The 16,901-nt window shown below is 39.5% G+C and overlaps 1 protein-coding gene across 1 annotated transcript; it reads right to left on the bottom strand.

The window, feature by feature from the left end:
• Positions 1-788: 788 nt before the first annotated feature.
• pi15a (peptidase inhibitor 15a) lies at positions 789-8,531 on the bottom strand. The gene is made up of 6 exons (XM_017696137.2): positions 8,420-8,531; positions 7,897-8,204; positions 4,990-5,108; positions 3,700-3,832; positions 2,870-2,985; positions 789-1,553 (listed from the first exon to the last, which is right to left on the bottom strand). The coding sequence occupies exons 2-6, from the start codon at positions 8,170-8,172 to the stop codon at positions 1,418-1,420; spliced, it is 780 nt and encodes a 259-aa protein (XP_017551626.1). The 5' UTR covers positions 8,173-8,204; positions 8,420-8,531; the 3' UTR covers positions 789-1,417.
• Between the last annotated feature and the right edge of the window lie 8,370 nt (positions 8,532-16,901).

The raw sequence follows: 16,901 nt of genomic DNA, 5'->3' as shown, positions 1-16,901 counted from the left end.
TCTTAACACTATATATAGTGATGATAATACAATATGTGTGTATTTGGAAAGTTAGCTTATGTTTGAATTTTTTTTTTTAATTATTATATTTCCCTTCGTCCCCAGTGTGAAACACTAGAACGCATATACAGATATTTATGAGGATTTAACAGATAGGGTTGTCTGTTGACATAAGTAGTCATAAATATATATAGTCTATATATATATATATATGTATATATATATATATATATATATATATATATATATATATATATATATATATAAACTCACTTTACTAGTGCGTTATGTATATACTATGAATGTGCAGAGTAGGGTTTTTCAAATTGTTACAGGTTGTTAAAGAGCAATGCCAGCTGACACATTTTCTGAATTAACAACAACCATAACATTACTGGCTAGATACAGTCACTACTTGCACCCTTAAAAATGGGTTCTTCAAGCGTTTTTTATGAAAGGCAATGATTAAATACAGAACTGTGACAACTGAAAGAACCACTCAAATCCATAAGTAGTTCTTCTGAATAGCCAAATGGTAATTCGCTATGATGGACAATGCCTTTTTAAAAATGATTCTATATATCACTAAAACGGGGTTTACTAAGATTACTTAAGATTAGCAGAACAAAACTGGAGCAAGTTAGCTAACGTTACCTATTGAGATTTTGATAATGATTTCAAATTGTTCTGATATCACAGCAAATGACTTAAATCAAACACCCCCCCCCCCCCCCCCCCCCCCCAAATAAACACTTTTTTTCAGCATTAAACTGCTGAAAAAGTATTCTTGTCTCTGTGATCAAAAGAACATATAATAAAGTATCAGATTGTATATTCCTTAAATTCTTCTGTCATTCCATTGGCGTTACTCTTTTAGGACGGCTATGCTGACATCTAAATGTTTTATGTTTAAGTGCAGAGATGTATAGCGATCACATTAGAGTGACCATTTGAAACTAATTTGACTGACTGCGCTGTAATACTCAACTTTTCTATGCATTCACTGAACATGAACTGTCAAGAGCCATACCCGCCCCCCCAAAAATGAACTGATCAGAATGAGTTCACGTATAATGTCCATAGCACCACATAATAGTTAAAGCAGCCACCAACCCTTAATATCGAGCTAATGTTGACAGAGCATAATGATGAATAAACCTATGAGCACCATTCATGCTATTATACACATAACCCTAAATGACAGTTTTATCCCTATAAATGAAAATGATATGATGATCTCAGTACCTGGTATAAAAAGTAAGAAAATAATTTATGATCTTGAAATAAGATAAAAAGAAACATAAAAGGGTATATTTTAAATAGCACCATATATACAAATCACGGTAATTCAGATATGTTGTGCAAAAAAACCTCCGTGCTGGAGAGCCTCTCTGTGACATGCGTTCTGCTTACTGGTTTATTTGAACCAGTGCAGGTAGTTTGAGTTCACAGCAGGGACGCACATGTTATTGCTACACGACCCTCCATAGCTGGGGGGGCACATGGAGCATGGCACGCCAACTTTATATGGAGCTTCACCAATCCAGTTACCCCTACAAACAACCACAGAAGCAGCAACAATGTTAACAATATTACCTTAAGATGATGATAACTGCCTGTTCTGTGTGCATAATTTCAACTGTAATGCCTGTAAATTGTTGCTGTCATGTAAAGACCTTGTATCTCCAAATGTTTATTTGAAATCTTCAGTTACCCTTTACATTGCGTTCCAATTTCATAATAAATGGACCAATAGAATCCATTTTAGAGATACAAGGTCTTCTGACAGTGACAAAACACTGTTTTAATTGATGCATTGTTGGCTATGTGTACCATTAGATGAGCATTTTGCTATTACGTATGTTAACATTAAATTTAGATTGAGATGCATAACGTCAACTAAAAAAATGGCAAAATCATCCCGTGTCTATTGGGCAGAAGGTCACCAGTCAGTCTAATTTTTGGTTTTGTTGACACTGTTTATGGCTGGGCACTGTCCCTGACAAAAAATAGTAAATAAAAGTAAAGTAAAACATAATATCGACCATCTTTTTTGCAACCCAGCTAATCATCTGCCAATCTTGAAAAAGAGCAAGCAACATAAAAATGAAAATATAGTAAGAATTGTGAAGTTTTATCAAATATCTGAAACCTTGACATCTTCCAAAAAATGATTCCATTGGTTGCAAGTACAGCTTAAAAAACAGCTTGTTCATGTAATGTTTATTTTTTGCACATGAAGCAGTGCCCGAACCTTTTGTCTTGAGGGCACTAAAGTTAATGTTTGTGATGGTGGCCGTGTTTTTAAAAAGGTATCTTACTTAAAATTACAGTTTGTTTTCATTTTATTAGTAAAATACTATAAAACATACACTTTCAGTGAAAATAAAGATTTGAATAAGCTATTCACAAGTATAAAAATATGTTTGCTGGAGGGACACAAAATATGTTTATTGGGGGACACTTTCTGGTGGAGCTAATCAAATGTCCACATGGTCCAGCCTTCACTGGACTGGATGGTGCTTTCTGCCCTATGGCTGAGCTCTTAGTTAGACTAAACTATTTTGCTATGCTTTTCTCAAGCCTGCAGTTCAGTGGGATTAAAATAAGTAGGCCAGAAGTCAGTCATGAGTAGGGTTATACATAAATATTGGTGTGATTCCAGAACTGGGGTGAAATTCCACTGATACTCCACTCGTGCCAGGAGCTTTCATTCCAAGGCATGCTGTACAAGTTTGTGCCAAAGTGTTTTGTAAGTCATTTCATCTTACTTTGGAGCTAAAGTTCAGCAAAAAAAGGAAAAGGTGCATGTGAACTGTGTATCTGCTATATAACCTTATGAGAAGATATTGTCTGTATGTACACTTACTTTGGTGAATAGTTGCACACCAAATACGTCGCTCTTTTCCATACCGCCCCCCACACATTCATATTATGACATGTATGGATGGCGCATCCAATTTTATTTGATGTTGCCCACACCATCTGTCCAAACATAACCAGAAAAACAATCATGAATAAAACTGATTAACTGTGGACCCCTGGAAAACAATGGAGGCTATTACACAGCGAATGTTATTATAATATAAGCCTCATAAAATCAGCTTAGACTGATGATTGCAATGTTAAAAGCAAAGACAGAGCGCTGCATGCAAAACTATTCAAACAAAAACCTGACACAGCACGAACGCTGCACATTGAGCATGCATGACTAATTCAGCTACAACTAACTTAGCCATTATTCTAATTTAGATTGATAGTTACATATGTACTTGTGGATTCACTCAGGACAGATACAGCATGTCAGCATTAAGAAATGAACAAAATGATCAAACTCACTGAAATTCACTCAAAACACAGATCTAACTGCTTAACACTTCACTCACAATAACTTCACTCATGTTCAGCAGGAACAATCAAAATAAGAGTCAAAGATGCACTTAAAGGATTGTATATGTTTTGTAATTAAAATTAAAATGTATGCTTGGGAAAAATTATTGGACACCTTTTCCCATATTTTTATTTATGAATCACATTTGAAAACTTTATGTAGTTTAAATATCTAGCTACAAAAATAATGAACACTTCTTTTTCCTGCATTTTTACAACTGGCCACCCTTACAGAAGACCACCTGGCTGGTGGCCCCCAGTGTACTATGAGTTTCTGACCCTTGTTGGAGACTATCATAATCAACTCACTTGAGTATAATGTGTGCACATGGGCCCGTAGCACCTCAGAGGACATCTGGGGTTGCAGTCACGAGGGTAAGGGAAGGAGTAGTCTTTCACTTCATCATACCACGGCTTTACCAGCTGCAGAATGGATCTGTACCTATATCCAATCCACAAACCACAATGTTACTGAGCACCACTGAGGAAACAGATGTTCATTAAATAGTACTGCCCTATCCAAGCCCTCCCCACAACTATGTGTGTTTTTGTAGCTACTGTTGTGAGGTTCCACAAGCTTTACAAAATGCTGTTCAACCTAATGAGACACTGTAAAACACAACTCAGCTTATATTAAGTTTATGTGTATCTGGGGTGCAAGCCTGAGTAAGGTCTTAAGTTTCTGGTAGAGTCAAGTCTCTAGGGTTTGAGTCTAAATCTGAAGTCTCTGGAGTACGAGTCTAAATCTGAAGTCTCTAGGGTTCGAGTCTGAATCTTGAGTATCTGGGGTTCAAGTCTGAGTCCTGAGTCTCTGGGGTGTGAGTCAATGTCGAGTGCCAAGTCTCTTAGTCCGAGTTGAGTCTTGAGTCTTTAAAGTGCAAGTCCAACTAGGGTTTCAAGTTTCTGGGTTTCAAGTCTGAGTCAAGTTTGGAGTCTCTGAGGTTTAAGTCTAAGCTGAGTCTCAAGTCTCTGGGGCGCAAATCTGTGTCAAGTCTATGAGGTTCGAGTCCAAATCTTGAGTGTCTGTTTGAGTTAAGTCTCTAGGTCTGAGTCTTAAGTCTCTGCAGTGTGAGTCCAAGTCTTGAGTCTCTGGGGTGTGAAAACAAGTCAAGTCTCTGCAGTTTGAGTCGAATCTTGAGCCTTGCATATGTGAGTCCGATTTGAGTAATTAACAGTAACATTCAGTATCTCTAGGACAGTTTTCATTTGCGCCAGAGCGGGGCGACAAAATCTTCAGATATTTTCACACCGAATCTGCACTGGCTTAAAGAAAAAGAATAACTTCCTCACCATTACTACTTGATGTAGCAATACTTTCTTCCTCATCATCAAAATAATAGCAAGAATGGACAAGCTTTACAGAACATTGACAATTGACCACTTAACTGACCATTCTCCTTCTTCTGCCACAGCAGACTGGTAATGAAATTACTTTAGTTCCTGTTTATTGCATTTTTCCCCTGAAACCTTCATTACATTCCAAATAAAACCAAATCTAGTGACCATTCACACATAAGATCTTTACTCTTACAATGTATGTATTTTGACCAAAAATGAGTATCTGTTTAGGATGAATGGATTTATGTATGTCATACAAACCTTCCGGTTCGAACAGAAAGGTTTTGCCCCAAAAACTTGAGAAGGTTCTGAGGCCCGTGCTCCCAAAGACACGTCGCAGCCCACTGCTCTGCTCTCTTGGCTAGGGTTTCATCCCAAATCTGAAAGTATTGAAGGACACGAGATACACCAAAACATGCCTTAAGAGTTATTCAGACTGGAACAATCAATAACTTTGATTACTTTTTATATGCACAGTGTTTCTTGTGTTCCTTAAAAAATGCGTTAGCAGAATAAAATGCAAAATATTTGAGATTCAAAATATTTGAGAACTCATATGTGAGTTTTCCCACTCTCATAACTACAACAACTACTCATGAACTTCATAGTAGTTACTGAATTATAAACCTTAAAGAGCCTATGTGACATTGACATGCTGTTATTTATCAAAAACAATAATCATTCATCTTTACATGACCACTTTCCATTTTTTGCTTTTATTACTGTGCCTTTAAGGCAGATATATGTAAATGAGCTCTGTTCTAATTGACTATCCTGGATTGTGGGCGGCATGGTGGTGTGGTGGGTAGCGCTGTTGCCTCACAGCAAGGAGGGCCTGGGTTCGATTCCCCGGCCGGGCGACCAGGGTCCTCTCTTTGTGGAGTTTGCAAGTTCTCCCTGTGTCTGCGTGGGTTTCCTCCCACGGTCCAAAGACATGCAGTCAGGTCGATTGGACATGATAAATTGCCCCTAGGTGTGAGTGTCTGTCTGTCTGCCCTGCGATGGACTAGCGACCTGTCCAGGGTGTATCCTGCCTTTCGCCTAAAGACTGCTGGGATAGGCTCCAGCGACCCTGACGGAGAAGTGGCTTAGAAAATGGATGGATTGTGCTTTGTTCAAATAGCAGTCCAGGTAGAAACACGCCTTTTAACTTCAGTATAAATGGGCGGGGCTAAATGGCTGTAGGCCAAACAAACATATGTAAGAAAACAATTCAAAACAGGCCGGTTTTGCAGTTTGGCTTCTGTATATAGACTGTAAGGACTGGAAAGTGAATGTCTTGCTTTGTAATAATTCCACACAATATCAAATTATTTTATTTCAAAAGTGATATGGAGCCCTTAGAAATGTATTACCTGAAAAATAAGATCATGCTTTAAGGGGTACAGCTTAGAATCTTAGCAACAGCACTGCTAGGTGGATATTTATTAAGAAATCACTACTGACATACAGTATTAGCCCTTAAACTTAGCATTGCTCCAATTCTAATATCTGATTTTAATATGAATAGTAAGGTAACTTGTGTCATTGCTAACTGTAGATGCCAGGACATGCATTTTTAAGGATGTAATACTAGCTGTTGGAGAGCCGGCAAGCTTAGTAGCTTAGTCTGACAAAATTGGCAAAATATATACCATTAGCAGACGCAGCGGGGCTCAAAATGAAAAGGCAGCATCTGGCTATGCAATGAGAAGGATACCATCTGGCTATGCTAAATCTATCCTACCTTACTTTCTTAATGTAACCTAATCATGCCCTCACCATTACCAAATTCACAAGCCATAAAATGAAACCTTAAAACTTGCCCGTGGTTGTATTATCAGCCACATGTGGCCAAGAGATTGAAAATACAGTCAAAAGAAATGAAATGGAAGAAAAAAAAAGCTGCTTCCAAACTCCAAATCTGCTGATATCATCTGCACCATTGGTTTTCCAGTGAAGACCAAAGTAGACTAATAAAGTAAATGGATGCTTGGTAGAGCCCACCACTGCACAGCTTGTAGCACAGATCTCTGTAGGAAAGGACTGTCTCGTGGTGGGCCGGGCCTACTTCAGCACGCCAAATTTAGCTGCCTGTTCCAACAGTCCAGGAGACATAAGTAAAGGCAGCATGGCCACCATGTACCATCCAAATGCTGAGATAACTGGAGTAGCACTAAACCAAACCTGAAACCTATGCAAGCAAGGCTGAATCTCAGAATTCTCCTTGCTCCCACTATGTAGGCCATGAAATAATGGCTTTGACACCCAAAGACTGAATTATATGTCTGAGGGAATGAAATTTGTATCCAGCTTAAACCACACGGGTCTAACATCTGTCTAACATTTAGTTTGCTGTTTGGCTGTGGATTGCAACAGTTTCCTGACCTATGTAGTGCACTATATAGGAAATACGGAGCCATTTGTGATTCAGCGTTACAGCAAATATTTGCTATCTATCACAGTGCACTTCTTTTTTATCACTCAGACTTAAAGCCCGTCCCTGTGAGCTGTACTGCAAAGCTGGCCTGCCATCTTTGTACATAAGAAGAAAGCAACATTTGGTTTTTATTTACAAAGCTCTAGTGAAACAGTTTCCAGCCTACATTTCATCTTTCCTTACAGTCAGAACAAATGACTGACTGGTTCTGAATGTACCATTCTCAACTAAAGGATTTACAATATATGCAAGCATTTTCATGCCCATAGAGTCCTAAAATGCTTCATATTTCACCTTCTAGCCAAGCTGTTTTCATTTTTATATCTATTCTCTGCCTTGTTTTCTTTACACTGATGTCTATTATATTACTACACTGTTTTTTATTGTGTGTCTTACAGAGCATCCGACTTGATACACTGGACACAGTGGGCTTACCTGTCCATGTATAAATGAAATAAAACAAATAATGTATAAATCATCTTCATAAAAGCTTTTGATTTTTGGGATAAATCCTCACGACACCCAGACATTCGTGCTGTCACGACCGTTGGAACATGTGGTCCCTACAAAGTGACAAATACCAACGCAGAGGCACACACTATGGGAGGAATCTGAACCCGGTGAACTTTCACGAGGTCGCCGAGCGCCCCGCGCGCACACGTGCTAATCAGCAGCGCTTCATTTTAGCTAACAGCACTGGCAAATAAACGACAATAAAAAGGCTTTAAAAGCTCCAAAGAGCGGCTTACCATGTACTCCATGTTAGAAGCAGGAGGGAAAACCTTTCCGCGGACTTTGTTGTGGTAGTGCAGGATGGCTAGCATGTCCTCCTGGGAGATGGCGCGCCTCCTTCTGCCGCGCGGGAAAAGCGCCGTGTCGGAGCCGGCCAAGGGTGCGCCGAGGCCGCCCAGAGTCAGCGAGGGAGCCGCGGTGGAGTTCAGGGCGTACGCTCCACATACTCCACACCACAGGCACAAGAGCAGCACTTCCACAGCCACACACGCCTCATTCATCATCAGCTTCATTGGATTTGACTCCAGAGGGCTTCTTTACTTTTCTGCAAAGTTGCAAAAAAATATAGTATCGCTCTATAAAAGCCAGTGTAGCAATGCAATACAACACGAAAAGTGTTCTGACATGCGTGCTGTTTTTGTGAAAATATCATAAATGTGCAAAGACAAAATCGTTTCAGTAGTAATCAATTAGAAATCAATGTCATGCATTGGCCTAATCTGTGGATAATGAACGCTGCTACAAAATAAAAGTCTCTACCTTCACTAAAATGCTGATAAGTTTGTTGGTTTTGCAGGAATACAAACTCGTTCTCCTCTTTCTCTGTGTATGTGCAAGGCTTGCAAAGCTCCTCCTGTCCTACAGCTCTGGATGACTCCCCCTTCAGAGAGGGACTGAAGGCTTTATATACCCCCGAGGTACCAGTCATAGGAAGTCTTTTGGCTTGCTTTAGAAGGTGCACGGAGTCCCACCCCATCACCTGAAACACATCATTTGGAGACGTAATGCCTTGTTTCTTTTATCAGTTTCTTGGCAGATTTTGAGTGGGCTTAATCAAAACATCTGCTTTTGGTTTGCACGGCTGGCAACGGTAGAAAAGAAAACATAAGATAAGCAAGAGAATAAACCGTTGACCCCGAAAGTACAGATCAGCACAGAGAGCAGGGCTATAGACTTGCTGAGTTTGTGCCAAATGTGACGGTGAAGATCAGAACAGAAAAAGAAAGCTCGTGCATTGTGCATGGCTTGTAATCCGTTTATTATGACATATATAATGGCACAAATGTAGGCACTGTGGAGAACATGTAAAAGGAGCTCACTTGCTGAGGGCTGCACACTGGCTTTCAACTGAAGACCTGTACTTAGCAGTTTAGAGGGGATTTTTTTCAAAATTGAATGATTTCAGCATAAACAAAGTAATTCACAGTGGTTTGATGTGAAATGATTCACTGTAGAGAAACTTATTGACTCGGATATTTGTGTTGCAGCGATATCTACATCACAGATGTACCCAAAAGTATATTATGTTTCCTATGCAAAACCACTAATGCATGGTAAAGTAGCAGAAAATCTGAAAAATTATGTGTTCTTCAGGGACTGTTTTGCCTCATGATGCACTGCATGTTCCAGCATAAATGGATTTTAAAAATACATTTTAGGCCAAAATCTTCTCAAAGCGATCGTAAAACAAAGACTAAATCAGGCCGCATATTCATACTGCAATTAGTGCAGTTCCCCTTCAAGTGGGTTTATTGAAGCTGGGTGATATGATAATATATTGTCATTATGATGTTAACTTACATCTTGATACTCTTTTCTGATTATATAATGGGTGCAACTGCATGGATCCTACAGAGACACATTGAAACCAATTACAGAGAGCTTGTAAACAACAACAACAATCAGTGAGTGACTGTATAAAATCTAAGTATCTCATTGGATGGCAGCCCCTTATGACATCATCTTTCTCATTTTTGTCCTGCCATCTTAAATAGTTTTACAAATGTTGAATTAACTTATATAATAATTATTTCATTATTTCCAACTTCTTCACAAGCTAAATGTCATGTATCATGCCTTCAAGTGTTGTGATGTTTTTTGCCATATCGCCAACCCCTTAGTCTGCACTTTCATAAATGCCTCCATACAGGCTGCAGTGCAAAGTAAAGATTGTGTAATTGTCTGCAAATGACATTTGGGTTGTATTTATTAGGTTCACTGAGGTGTACTTCACTTTGCCAAATCCCACAGGGACATAAAGCTCCATATGATCACTCCGTAATATAAAAAATGTGCAATAGACAATGATTATTTGAATATTTGTGGACACTTGAAGAAGCTCCAGCAGCTTTTACAGCTTTGGGGTTAGAGCTGGGTCTCTCACCTCTATTTATTTTCTTTTTGGAATTTATTATAATTCACTGTACTGTAAAGATTACACTTGTTCGGTGTTGGACTCTAGCAGCTGTGGCTTTGCCAGGACGGTTGCGGTGCCAGCAGCGGAGCCGCTTCAGCAGGCCATAATTTTTTTTGGCAGCTGGCGAACAAATTAAAGCAATGTGACGCAGGATTCTGCCCGCGTCACCCCCCTCCCCCCCTCCCCCCGGTGCGTTTCTCTCTCTAAAAAACAGCTGTTTCCAAACTTTCTTGGAAGTGATGGACTTTTGGCGCTGGAGTGAGGCCATTGAAGTGATGGACTTTTGCCGCTGGAGTGAGGATGAAAACTCTCTGTGCTGCTGTATACTGAAGCCTTACAGCCTATTAGTTTATCTCTATGTTGATGGGAAATATCTGCTTTTGTGCAACGGGAAAGAACATAATAAAAATTAATCATTGTGCAAATGCTTACACAACAGAATTAATCATCCTTTTCATGATCCACCCTCACCCTTTACAGAATGTTTGCAAAATTCTCATCCAACCTAACGTGAAACTATAGATCACAAAGTTTATATCACAATACCAACATATAGAGTGAGTTATTCATTCAACCTAATGAGAAACTGTAGAACATGACTGTGAGTTATTCAGTACATTTAAAAGCTGACAGGCTCCTTCAATAATACTCAAAGTCAGGCTTTATTATGAAGTATTTACTGAAATTTTTAATAAAACTGCAGTATACAAAGTAAAGAATATGTAACATTCATTACTTACGAACTCCAAGAAGCTAGAACTGTGTTATGTTTAAACTTAATGTGGTAAAGCAAGTGTACACAACTATTAGCTTGGTGCTAATATGACACTTGAGACTGAATCTCATAGCTAACTGAAATTAGCATTATCGTAGCAAGTGAGAATCACATATTTTCAAAAAAAGGACAGAAAAAGGTTTCTGTATTAAATCCTGCTGTATAATGACATTTTACAAAATAAATAAATAAATGATATCACTTTAATATCCCATGCTTTTATTATGGTAAGGTATGCTAGCATGCTATTAGAAAGCTAGCAAGGTTGAAGTTAACTACCAATAGTATAAACTTGCTGCATTTACTCTAGATGTTAGCGCAACTCAGCAGCTCTTTGACATTTAAAATAATGGAAAACTTTTGAACAAAATTAAGTTGCAGTGGAGACGATAATCCTTTGCTGCTTCAGAAAAGTGGTTTTGACCAATATGCAGCAAGGCTGATGATACTAAATGTTTTGATGTATTATTACAATATTGTTACAGTAATATTAGCCATACAATAAGACGATAATCTGCCTGTACTGTAACTATTTTCTCAGTATTCATAATGGAATGCTTCAACTCAATATTAAAGTGTGACTATTCAAGACATAAGACGGTGTACCAAATCTTATAGCTGTTGTAGCTGTGTTATTTAAAAAAAGCAGTTCAACCCAAGAGAAGTAATGTAACAGAAGGAAGTTTGTAGTGAGTGTGTTGGCTGAATCTGTGTGGTCAGTCTGAGAGCTTGTTTTCAAAGCCAGATTTTCACTTGTGCTGTTGAGCCACTTGTCATAGCTATGGGTGCAAAAGTAAATGATTCTTTAAAGTAATAATTTTAGCATCAGAAACTGTAAAAGATACAAAGAACACAGAGAACTTGGACCTGTGTTTCAGGGGACTTCTGTTTGATTCTAATAGAGAGTGGAAAGATGGAGAACATGCAGAACGGGAGGTGGCAGTGTGGGAAAATTCATCACAGTACCAAAGAGATGAAACTTAATATCTCCAAAATAGAAATTTTCAGGAAGAAAGAAAAAACTCTTTTGGACTTTTTACAGACTTTTGGACAATGTAATCATTTTGTACCATTTATATTGGCCTATTCATCATGAAATGTTCACTCAATGTAAAGGGCAACTAGCGATTTCAAATAATGGAAAAATAATATTGAACATATATTTTCAGAAGAGGGAAGAACACAGGGTGACACACAAGAGTGGAGGGAGGTGCACACAGGTGGATTATATCCTTAGCAGGAGATGCCACCTAAAGGAGATTGGAGATTGTAAAGTGGTACCAGGGGAAAGTGTAGCAAGGCAGCATAGGGTGTTTGTCTGTAGAATGAGATTAGAAACAAAGAAGAGGAAGAGAGTGAAGACAGAGCCAAAGATTAGATGGTGGAAGCTGAAGGAGGAGGATGGTTGCAGGCAGTTCAGGGAAAAATTGCAACAGGCCCTTGGGGGCAGTGAGGAGCTACCTGAGGACTGGGAAACCACTAACTAAGGTGGTGAGAGAAACTGGCAAAAATGTGTTGAGTGTTTCGTCTGGTCAGAGGAAAGAAGACAAGGAAAGTTGGTGGTGGAATGAGGAAGTCCAGGAGAGTATTCAGAAGAAGAAGGCAGCTAAGAAAAAGAATGGTGGCAAAGGCAAAGGCTCAGGCCTATGATGAGCTGTATGAGAGGCTGGACAGTAAAGAAGGAGTAAAGGACTTGTATCGCTTGGCTAAACAGAGAGGTAGAGCTGGAAAGGATGTACAGCAGGTTAGGCTGATAAAGGATAGTGAGGGAAATGTACTAGTGAGTGAACAGAGAGTGTTGAGTAGATGGAAGGAGTACATTGAAGAACTAATGAATGAGGAAAACGAGAGAGAGAGGAGGACAACAGGGGGAGAGATAGTGGATCAGGAAGTGCAGAGAATTAGTAAGGTGGAAGTGATGGCGGCTTTAAAAAGGATGAAGAACGGAAAGGCAGTTGGTCCAGATGACATACCTGTGGAGGTATGGAGATGTTTAGGAGAGAAGGCAGTGGACTTTTTAACCAGGTTGTTTAACGAAATCCTGGAGAGTGAGAGGATGCCTGATGAGTGGAGAAGCAGTGTACTGATCCCCATTTTTAAGAACAAGGGTGATGTGCAGAGCTGCAGTAACTACAGAGGTATAAAGTTGATGAGCCACACCATGAAGGTATGGGAAAGAGTTGTTGAATCAAGGCTAGGGCGAGAGGTTCAGTGAGCAGCAGTTTGGTTTCATGCTCAGAAAGAGTACCACAGATGCAATTTTTGCGTTGAGAGTGTTGGTAGAGAAGTACAGAGAAGGTCAGAAGGAGCTACATTGTGTCTTTGTGGATCTAGAGAAAGCATATGATAGGGTGCCAAGAGAGGAACTGTATGAGGAAGTCAGGTGTAGTTGAAAAGTATGTTAGGATGGTGCAGGACATGTATGAGGCTAGTGAGACAGTGGTGAGGTGTGCAGTTGGAGTGACAAATGGTTTCAAGGTGAAGGTAGGGTTACATCAGAGATCAGCTTTGAGCCCTGTCTTGTTTGCAATCAATGGTGATGGACAGGTTGATAGATGAGGTCAGGCAGGAGGCTCCTTGGACCATGATGTTTGCAGATGACATTGTAATCTGTGGTGAGAGAATCTGGAGAGGTGGAGGTTTGCACTGGAGAGGAGAGGAAGGAAGGTCAGTAGAGACAAGACGGAATACATGTGTGTGAATGAGAGGGAGGCAGGTGGAAAGGTGAAGATGCAAGGAGTAGAGGTCGTAAAGGTGGATGACTTCAAATGTCTTGGGTCAACCATCCAGAGCAATGGACAGTGTAGAAAAGAGGGAGGCCGAGCCTCCTCAAAATTTAGCTCTAGATAAATGTGAATAAATTATGTATTGTTCTTTTATTAGTCCCTAAATGTTTGTCGTATAGGGATAAACACATTACCATTGCTGCTCATGTTGACTACCAGAGAAAGTTAAGAACCTGTAGCAGGTAAACAAGCTGACCAATAAGAATCAACATGCAAATTAAGCAAGTTCATTCACTTCTGTCAAAAAAGACTAACACAATAGATTTGCCTTCTTTTATATTAATCTTCTTCTTCTTTCGGCTGCTCCCTTTAGGGGTCGCCACAGCGGATCATCTGCCTCCATCTTGCCCTATCCACTGCTTCCTCTACTTTTACACCAACCATCTCCATGTCCACCTTCACTTCATCCATAAACCTTCTCTGAGGTCTACCTCTTCTCCTTCTGCCCGGCAGCTCCATCTCCAACATTCTTTGACCAATATATCCACTATTCCTCCTCAACACATGTCCAAACCATCTCAATCTGGCTTTATCTCCAAACTACTCCACCTTCACTGTCCCTCTGATCTGCTTATTTCTAATCTTGTCCATCCTTGTCACTCCCAACGAAAATCTGAGCATCTACATCTCCGCCACCTCCAGCTCAGCCTCCTGTCTTTTAGACAGAGCCACAGTCTCCAAACCATACATCAGTCCTGACACCCATCTCCACCCACTCCATCCTGCTTGCACCCTCTTCTTCACCTCTTTTCTACACTGTCCATTGCTCTGGATGGTTGACCCAAGATATTTGAAGTCATCCACCTTTATGACCTCTACTCCTTGCATCTTCACCTTTCCACCTGCCTCCCTCTCATTCACACACATGTATTCCATCTTGTCTCTACTGACCTTCATTCCTCTCCTCTCCAGTGCAAACCTCCACCTCTCCAGATTCTCTTCCACCTACTCTCTACTCTCACCACAGATTACAATGTCATCTGCAAACATTATGGTCCATGGAGCCTCCTGCCTGACCTCATCTGTCAACCTTTCCATCACCATTGCAAACAAGAAGGGGCTCAAAGCTGATCCCTGATGTAACCCTACCTTCAGCTTGAAACCATTGCCTTCTTTTATATTAATAACTGCTCTTAATCAGTTACAGTAACATTACATATGATCTTACAAAGTAGTTCTAAGATTTATGCTACAGCATATAATAACATGATTAGAATCTTTTCTCTCTGTGTTTTTTCTTAGTAGGTTATTCTTGCTCTTGTGGGCCACAATATACAAATTATGTCCTGTGAATAACCTTCTAATGACCCATAAATCAGCAGTGTAATTTTCCAAAATTCTCCATTTTTAATTTATACTGAGCAGTCCTAATCTTACATATGGAGTACCCTCATCAGTCACAAGGCTGATGTGCTTTATCCCACCCACACATCTGTGTCTCAGTACAGACTGTCTGTGTTCAAGTTAGAGAATCCTACTGAGAGAAAACTAACCACCAAGTGGAAGCTAACCTAGCAATCATAATGGGCTATTGAGAATGTCTGTACGTTAGTTTGTTAGGTTAGCAGGCTGGGAGTGTTGGACTGAGGGCTGTCAACCATGTATGTGCATTAGAATATTAAGCCACATTCTGCACGTGTTACAACAGCATGGCTTCATAGTAAAACAGTGCGGGTACTAGACTGGTCTGCCTGCAGTCCAGACCTGTCTCCCATTGAAAATGTGTGGTGCATTATGAAGCACAAAATACGACAACAGAGACCCCGGACTGTTGAGCAACTGAACTTGTACATCAAGCAAGAATGGGAAAGAATTCCACCTACAAAGCTTCAACAATTAGTGTCCTCCGTTCCCAAACGCTTGAAACATGCCCCTGTCTCAACTTCTTTTTATTTATGTTTTACACAACATCCCAACTTCATTGGAATTGGGGTTGTGTATATGTATATATATATATATATATACATTGTTGGAAGCTATACATGGTAAGTAGCAGGGTTGGGCAGTACCTAAATACAAACATTTACAAAGGCTTTATGTAATTAGGATATAAAAAGGTCATTGTATTCCCTTACAGTTGTAGAAATTATCAATGGTCAGAGTATAAGTACATCATAACAACAGACTGATTACAGGATTACAAGAAAACTGCATACACACAAAAAAATTGCAGTTTTAAGGAAAAACATCACATAAATCGTGTTATTTCATTCTTTTTGTCACAATCAGCCCCTCCCAGTCCTGTCCATGTGCTTGTGTTGTGTTTACATTTTAGTCCTGTCATGTGTCTTTGTTTTGAGTCTATGTCCTGCCCCCTTGTTGTCTGACTCCACCCCTGATCATTGCCACCTGTTTTCCACCTGTCCCTCGATGTCCTTGTTTTGTATTTAAGCCCTGTGTTTGCCCTTTGTGTTTGTTGGAGTTGTTTTGATGTGCTGTTTGTATTGCTTGAAGTGTTTTAGTCTTGTTTGAGATTCTGTGTTCATTATTGTCATGTCCGTCCCACGATCTCTACATATTGGCTATATGAAAATGGACCATTCTGACCATAACCCTGGATTTGCCCTCAATAAAACATGCTTATCTCAGGACAGGCGTCTGCCTCATCACTCCCCAGCATTGCACTTTTTTTTGTTTTTGTTTTGTTTTGTTATTTCTTTCTTGTTTAAAAAGCAGAGGGGAGGGCCTTGCTGCTAGGAGAGTTCTAAAAAAAACCCTCTTCGGCAGCAGTTCGGTGTGTTTTATTCAGCCCATCACCAGAACTTTTCATATGTATTTGATTTTTATTGGCGGAACTAATATTTGCAGCAGTTTCTGACGATGTTTGAATTGGACGTGTAACTCTCATTTTTTATTGCCTGATTCTACAGCAGCAAACTGATCTGATCTGAAAGTAAACTCTGTTATTCTTGTTTTTGCTCCATAAAATTGTACAGTTTGACTAATTATAAATATAACCTTTGCTAATGTTAACATGCAAGATTTTATGAAGTGAAATGAAAGTAACAGTTTTGCAATGTGAAAAGAACGCAAAGTCTCAAGTTTCATTTTCGCATGTATGATTTTTTTCGTCAATAGTTTTTGAATGATTTGTGCAAAACGTTAATATGTGTGAATGATCATCATTTGTTTTCAAGACAATCAGGTCCTATTTAGTTTTTGTGTGAAATTATTACCTTTTTTAAACTCAGGACACATTGATTTATGTGTACTACCGAAACCAATGAGATCTAAAATCAAATTACAGTCATCAAAATCCAAACA

Source organism: Pygocentrus nattereri, chromosome 24 (assembly GCF_015220715.1).
Source record: "Pygocentrus nattereri isolate fPygNat1 chromosome 24, fPygNat1.pri, whole genome shotgun sequence".
Classification (NCBI taxonomy): domain Eukaryota; kingdom Metazoa; phylum Chordata; class Actinopteri; order Characiformes; family Serrasalmidae; genus Pygocentrus; species Pygocentrus nattereri.
Note: the sequence above shows the minus strand (reverse complement) of the source record. Positions and strands in the feature narration are given on the sequence as shown.

Excerpts from the sequence above, each read along its gene's own strand:
- pi15a (XM_017696137.2), bottom strand. The coding sequence starts at position 8,172 with ATGAAGCTGATGATGAATGAGGCGTGTGTGGCTGTGGAAGTGCTGCTC. Across the intron at positions 3,833-4,989 it reads CTTTCTGTTCGAACCGGAAG|GTACAGATCCATTCTGCAGC; the intron begins GTTTGTATGACA and ends GATTGGATATAG. Across the intron at positions 2,986-3,699 it reads TGTGCACACATTATACTCAA|ATGGTGTGGGCAACATCAAA; the intron begins GTGAGTTGATTA and ends ATGTTTGGACAG.